Below are 7500 nucleotides of genomic sequence, written 5' to 3'. Positions count from 1 at the left end.
TTCCTCCTTTTCTTTGATAATGGCCTTATATCCCAATTCTTTATTGTTGTTCATAGGCTATACAGGTTTTTATTGAAGATTTTCATTTAAAAAAGAATAAAAAGAAAATTGTTGTTATTATTATTTTTACACATAGATGGGTTTACAATTGCCTAGTCACTAAGGAAACATTTTGTAATCCTACTTGACCTTATCTCTTCCCAGAAAAAAAATTCAGTTCCTATTACTAACTTTATCATTAGTAATGTTACACTGCCATTGCTATTGTTATTATTGTTAATATTATTATCATAACAGTAATGAAAACAATAATAAAGATAAAAAAGAATCTCAAAAAGTCAAGTAATGGGGGTAAATATTTGAGGCCAAGTAGTTCTACCCATTGAACCCTTGATGACTAAGCCCTTTGTAGTGCCATCTATGTTTGAAATGATTGATAAAAACAAACCACTCTGGACAGTGCATGATGAATGCATGCACTTCCATCATCACTTAATTTTGGATTATTGTATGAGATTCCTTTTTTCAGGCAACCATGCCGATGCTCTGAAACTCCTGCTAACAAATGCACCTGTAGCATCTAAGGGGAAAAATGAGCAAGTGAAGGACATGGCTCTAAATCTAGTGTTAAAGGTTAGTTCCATATCTGACATAATAAACATGAAATTTGATATGATTGGATACTTGGAATTGTTTGCATGTATTCTGCAATAAGTTCTATTGCATTTTACCAATAGACATAAGTTTGCATCGTTATTGACATTATTTTTTCAGGTACTATTGTCCGTCAACAAGTCACAGATGGACCAGATTATTGGAGCTCTCGACCAGACCCACCTGGACGTCCTAATGAAGTACATTTACAGAGGCTTTGAGAGGCCCTCCGAGGGATCCTCTGCCATTCTCCTTATCTGGCACGAGAAAGTGTATAATGTCGGAGGCGTAGGTTGTATTGTACGTGTCCTCACTGACAGGAAAAGGGTCTGAACTTGAAATAACGTCTTGTTTCTAGGATGGTAAGGCAACGATGAATAAGTAGCAGACTAAGAATTATCGGAATCCTATATGTTTTTTTTGTTTTTTTTGTTTGATTTTTCTTTAATTTTTGTCATAGCAATCAGATTCATTGCTTTTATTTGATGATAATGATAAAAGCAATATAGGGTAATCTTTTCCAGGATGCAAACAAGTGTTTGGAGAAAGTAAAACAATATATTTGTGATGCCAGGTGGTTAGTAAGGGAACATTTGTAACCAAAGATTGTTATGTAGGAAGTTAAGTCAGTGTTTTATATTGTGTGTGTGTTCTTGTGTTGTGTATTATATATATATATCTATATCTATATCTATATATATCTATATCTATATCTATATCTATATATATTATATATATAGATTTATATTTATATTATATTTATATATATTTATATTATATATATATATATATATATGTGTGTGTGTGTATGTGTGTGTTATATATAAATATATAAATTATAATATATATATATATATATACACATATATACATATATATAATATATATATATATATATATATACATACATACATATACACAACACATACACACACACACACACACACACACACACACACACACACACACACACACACACACACACACACACACACACACACACACACACACACACACACACACACACACACACACACACACACACACACTCACACTCTCTCTCTCTCTCTCTCTCTCTCTCTCTCTCTCTCACTCTCTCACTCTCTCACTCTCTCACTCTCTCACTCTCTCTCTCTCTCTCTCTCTCTCTCTCTCTCTCACTCTCTCACTCACTCACTCACTCACTCACATAGGTACAGGGACACACATATTTATGCACCATTCTACACTGAATTTTGCCATGTTGATTAGTTTATGAGTATTTTGGTCTTCTATGGGTCATATGCCATTATGTTTTTTTTTTTATTTTTTTTATTTTTATGAAGTGCACAAAGTTCAGGTGATTAAGGTTTTGTATGATGTGTTTGTAAACCATTAGAAAGGCTATTAGCTTTTTTTGTTATTATTATTACATATATGAAATGAATATTTGAGTGCCAGAAGTTTGGAATACGTTTTCAGTAATTTGACTTCAGAAAGCATTAGGAATGTGCTAAAACATTGCAAAATGTCTTGGCATTTCATTATTATGCAAACCGTTGAAGAGTTAAAGTTTATGATTTTCTTTGTTTTTCTCCTTTCATGCTTAAGATTTTCTTGTGTGAACAATTACCTATTTCCATGCTAATCTGTTTTTGAAATTGAATCCATATCACACTTTGAGGTTGTTACTTTTGTTGCCATGTATCCCTGCCTCACTAATACAGTTTCTATGTTCATACTTATGATGTATTTATCTGGAAACCTAGAGCCATATTTTGGATGTTCTAGTATTTATACAGGATTCTTGAATGTTTTGATTCATGGTGAGGAAATTTCTATTATTTTCAGTGGTCTTAAAAAGATTTTTTCAGATGAATTATAATTTTAATTTCTGCCACTAAGTAATGCATACTTTCACTTTAGTTTGTCTTTAGAAAAATGATCTTGTTAAATGAATGCAGTTTTTGAAAGAGAAAATGAATGTGAAAATATAATTCATTGTGTCATAATTTAAAAAGTGAGTGTTATATGCCTTTGTAAATGAAAATCCTTTTCCAGAATACATGTTAGTCACCATTTTTATATGCGGTTTTCATTATCACAACAAAACAGACAATAGAAACTTTCCATGGGAACGTGATCTAATACTTGTGTTGGATTGTATTACTAGACTGATGTCTTTTCGTATTTCACTCTGTATATATAATTGTCTTATCAGCACTTGTCCAGTAAAATTATGCCTACAGCAGCAGAACCAACAGTAGTAATACTTTTGCTGCTCTCCCTCACTTAAAACCTCTCATTCAGTATTTGCAATATTGGCAGTTTTCTTCCACATTATTAAGAAAGAAGAAATGCAAAAATTCTGGATTATAAAATCTTTGCTCTCCAAAATCATAAAGAAGAATATTGTAAAGCCCTGCAGTATGGCATCACTCAAGATTTGTGTTATATAACAATGTTACAGTGTTGCCTGTTCTTCTTTCTTATATATATAACTTGTCTATTCTTTGAGACTCTCTTACTCATACTACTTTATTAACATCACTGTTGTCCTTTTTTTTTAAATTTAACTGTATAATATATACAGTTGGTAAATATAAATGAGTGAGTTCAATGCAAATTGAAAATAAAACGAACATTAACCCATTGAGTAAGGTATCATGACATACATGATAGCACTGATTAGGTCTAAAAGATGGGAGTTAATGCTCACATGACGTGATATCGTGATTTGCTCACAGTTGAAGCATGCTCACAGTCACGAAGTATCATGGCTATAGCAGCACTAACTAAAGAGCAACAGGGTTCCAAAGTCAGCCTAAACCTGCATTTTGTGATGGATTTATTGAAAAATATTGTTTGGACTTGTCTGCACCACCCAGAGGGCAGAGAAAACCCTTTCCCTGTCCCTCTGATTTTTAGCCGGTGCCGCCAGCATTGTAGACCACCCATCCTGACTGCCAGTTAGGTTGTTAGGCTCCCCATCCACAATGGGTTTAAGTGTTACCTCCAGAAAAACAGAAAGTGAACCTCACGAATTAGTATTTGCATACCCAACTTTGTCAGCCATCAACCCCCAGAGGCCAGTTCATGTTCAAATTGAGTTTCTGTTGTACTTAGATTTAGTCAGAAAGATACCATCAGCCATGTCAATGAAATGGATAATGTACACCCTCTCCTTGTGCTAAACTTTCTGCCTCACCTCTATAATGGTAGCAGAGGGAAATACACTGAGCGTATGTCATTTGTGATTGATTTGCATTATAAAAAAATGATTCCAAAAATAATCCCAATTATGAGAAGATAAGGGGATACAGGAAATCTGGAGAAAAGGGATTACTGATAAATATAAGTTTAGAATGCAAGAGCACATTAGACATAAAAGCACATTAGATGTAAGTATATAAATATATACATAACATAAATACATACACACCCATACACACATATATATCATAACTATATAAACAAACATGCACACGCCTACCCGCACACACAACCCTACCTGTTTAACATATTTGTAAATTCAATTTTTTTTTTCTTTGTGTGTGCACATATTACTCAAGTGCTATTATCCTAGAAGGTAGATTGAGGCCATACCACAATAATTCTGAAAGGGCTCAAGCGTTCATACAAAAAAGGAAAATGTAAGAAGTGTTTAATTATATATTTATTGAAAGTTGGAAGTATAGGTAACATGTTAGTAACTGCAGGATATTAGTATTGATTTGATATAAATAAAATTATCAAATAAAATAACATCTGTACAACATAGGAATAGTTAAAAACTAACCACAATACTTAAATAAAAATAATTCTTTATAGTATAATTAAACCAACAACCTTCTTCAGGCTCTCTAGATCTCCTGCAAAGAGAGAAAAAATCCACTATAAACAAAGTAGGTTTATCAGAAAGGTGAGACGAGTTCAAAAAATGAACTAGATTTCACTTTTAGGTCTGCAATAGTCTAACATAAATAATGAATGAAAATATCACTAACATCTCTCTTTAACAGGATTGGCAGTCATTTTTTAAGCAGTTGGACATAAAATGATATAAGGTTTGGGTAAAGTGAGAAGAATTATCAAAAGATTTATGGAAAAGACTTATGTTAATAATACTAAAATGGGAAGAATGCCAGAGTACTAGATACAAGAAGGAAAGACTGGTTAAGGCTTATGCTGAACTCCATATTAGGATAGGTTTAAAAAAAACAAGTGAGTACCGTGCATAATAAGTTATTGAGTTGCTTTAGCTTCCACCATTCATATTAGAATGGTAGTTTATCTCTCAGTGTAAACAAATTTCTCTCATTATTGAATGAGCACTGTTATGTGTTTTCATTACAGTATGTGAATGACCCTGCTTTTCCTTTCTGTCTCATTCAGGAGTTTGTATGTCATTCATTTGGCCTTTAACCCATCCCCGACGGGGGAATTCTAGCCTTGAATGTCCAAATGCCGGGGCGGGGTTGCATTATTAGGGCCTAAAAATTGAATGCCATGGCAATAATGTGCCGCCGCGCAACAACTGGGGCTTTTGCGCGGTACACATGCTGTACCACCCGTCCTGTGTGGGTTAATGTGCACTTAGGGAAATAGCTTGAAATCTTTTAGTCACATCACATACAATCAATTTTTTGACATGGCAATAGGTTATTTGCTATCAACTTTTTTTTCAAAAACCTCTTGAAGCAACTATTCCTATAAAGTGTTGAGCACTTTTCTATTCTAATGATGTAACAGCTAAGATATTTTCCTACCAAGCATTGTTCTTGATTATTTGTTGCTGACGTATAATTGTTCTTATTCTAAATTATGTAATATATGTCCAAGTAATCTGCATTCTTCTGTTATTACCAATTTAGTGATTTTTTATCATGTTATTTAACAAACTGACCTATCTAGTGATTAAGTTAATTATCAAGTGATGGATAATAATGAAAAAAATATTATAATTTATATGGGGTATTAAGACAATAAGGCTTATGTTGATTTCTTTAATCCTGATATCTGATCAGGTGCACTTATCCACTTTTGATGGAATAAAGAAAAAGGCTGGTGTTATTTTGGCACCACAAGGGCATTTTCCTGAAAAGCAAGGAAGAAACACGTCAAGACATATTACTGCGTAAATTAGTAAGACCATAAATAAAGCAAAATGATATAACCAAAATTATAATTATTATCTAATATAAACACTAGTCAAAATGTGCTTATATATATATACAGTGACATCAATCAGTTTATCTATGTGTCAACAGATATATACTACAATATATGCTAAAGTCATTTACAAAGATTTAGATATCTAAATCTTTGTCTAATTACCCCATTTTTTAAATCTCTGTCCAATGTTTCTGTCCTTACCTCCACACCAGTCATAACTTCCGAGTTTTGCCTGGCACTTGGGGCACATGAGTTTCCCCTTTAATTCAGATGTAATATCACCCATCCAGGAAATGGGGAGTGTGAATATTCCTTGGTTACAAAGTGAAGCCTCATCCCATGGTTCAGCCCACTTGGTGTCATTCCAAAAAGGACTCTGACCATCACAGTGAGGCATGATGTAATCTTTTCTCACTAATGATGACCTGTGAAATGGTAAGACATTTATTTTCTCAAAGTCAGAATAAAATGCTCTGTGATAAATCCAACTGACTTTTTTTTATCTGTCTCTCTTTTTACTTATATATTTACCCTGTCTATCAAAATACCCTTCTCTAAACAGCACAACAACTGCTTGTCTTGCCAAATTTCCAAAATTTGAATGTTTCAATGGGTAAGATTATGGTGGACAGCATAAAAAAGTAAAAAAAAGTCCAAGATTAAAAGTAAAGGGCTATATTAGATTATTTTAACAAAGTTAAAATTAAAAAAAGGTTTTCATTTACCTGCACATTCTACATTTGTATATTACAGGACTCTCACTTGGTGTAGTCCTTGGATCTGGCTGTACCAAGGTCCGGTACTTATTTTCGTCCACTTTCCTACCTATTTCATCAAGATGCCAAAGCCATTATCCAAATGCTAAATCCCAAGTATGATGAAAAACATGTCCACATAAGTTACTGCACACTCACATGGCACACAGTCCTGTATACATTTATATATGATTCCTTAGATATTATTCAGATTCAAGAAGGTAAGAGGGTGAGTGAGAAATGGATTTTGAATAAAAGAATTTATTAATATTGGGTTGATACTATAAAATCTTATATGAAGTTAGCCTCTCTACTGTCTATTTTGAGATTATAAAGCTACATATAAGTTAATTTGTAGTTTCATTACATACACTCACAGACTCAATAACAATTCACTCAGCAAGGTCTTACCTTTACTAATTGCAAACGCATAAGACTTCAGCATAAAGGCACGGTACTGAAAATGATCTTCTGCCATTTTCCACCCCATATTTTGAAAGAGATAAAGCTGTTGCAAAAATCCAGAATTAGGGCCTACACATCCTCTTCTTGACTTGATTCTGCAATTGTAACATGACCATATAAAGCTCTTCCTTGTTAGAGATAAAATGGAAAATGTAAATTTCTAAAATAAATTCTTTTAACTAGCAATGACGTAACCCGGACATAAGCATTTTTCAACAGGTATGCATTCTAAATTTGCTGTATGTCAGAATTATGGGTGCTAGTATAATGTATGTAGCAAGTTGCTGTATACCAATATCGCAATTTGTTATATAAATCTGTCACACTTACCTCCCTAAAGCTTCATCAAATGTGATTTTGTATTTTTTCATTAAAAAACAAGTTACTAGAGTAGTACTTCTGGACACACCAAAGAAACTGAAAGAAAAGCAGATGTTGCATCTATAATTATTGCTATAATAATGACTGTAAG

General features: G+C 33.1%; 2 protein-coding genes across 9 annotated transcripts in view; one reads left to right on the top strand and one right to left on the bottom strand.

Annotated features, from left to right (window-relative positions):
* Arpc5 (Actin-related protein 2/3 complex, subunit 5) overlaps positions 1-1449 on the top strand; it is a 3963-nt gene extending 2514 nt beyond the window's left edge. For 2 of the 3 annotated variants that reach the window (XM_086541193.1, XM_086541194.1), the window contains 2 exons: positions 530-633; positions 775-1355. In XM_086541193.1, coding sequence (XP_086397319.1) covers positions 530-633; positions 775-987 — 317 coding nt within the window. In that variant the 3' untranslated portion in view covers positions 988-1355. Of the gene's footprint in view, positions 1-529; positions 634-774 lie in introns of all 3 variants that reach the window. The other variant, XM_043011331.2, reaches the window with a different exon arrangement.
* Positions 1450-5624: 4175 nt separating this feature from the next.
* The window catches only part of LOC122250055 (dual specificity protein phosphatase MPK-4), a 4674-nt gene continuing 2798 nt past the window's right edge, over positions 5625-7500 (bottom strand). For all 6 annotated transcript variants that reach the window (XM_043011323.2, XM_043011326.2, XM_043011322.2 and 3 more), the window contains 5 exons: positions 7359-7445; positions 6975-7123; positions 6534-6633; positions 6010-6233; positions 5625-5730 (listed from right to left, as the gene is read on the bottom strand). In XM_043011323.2, coding sequence (XP_042867257.2) covers positions 5657-5730; positions 6010-6233; positions 6534-6633; positions 6975-7123; positions 7359-7445 — 634 coding nt within the window. In that variant the 3' untranslated portion in view covers positions 5625-5656. The remainder of the gene's footprint in view (positions 5731-6009; positions 6234-6533; positions 6634-6974; positions 7124-7358; positions 7446-7500) is intronic.

The sequence above is a fragment of the Penaeus japonicus genome, unplaced genomic scaffold, assembly GCF_977035675.1.
Source record: "Penaeus japonicus unplaced genomic scaffold, GWHDUDI00000001_assembly GWHDUDI00000010, whole genome shotgun sequence".
Classification (NCBI taxonomy): domain Eukaryota; kingdom Metazoa; phylum Arthropoda; class Malacostraca; order Decapoda; family Penaeidae; genus Penaeus; species Penaeus japonicus.
The sequence above is the reverse complement of the archived record's forward strand: the minus strand, read 5'-3'. Positions and strand labels throughout refer to the sequence as shown.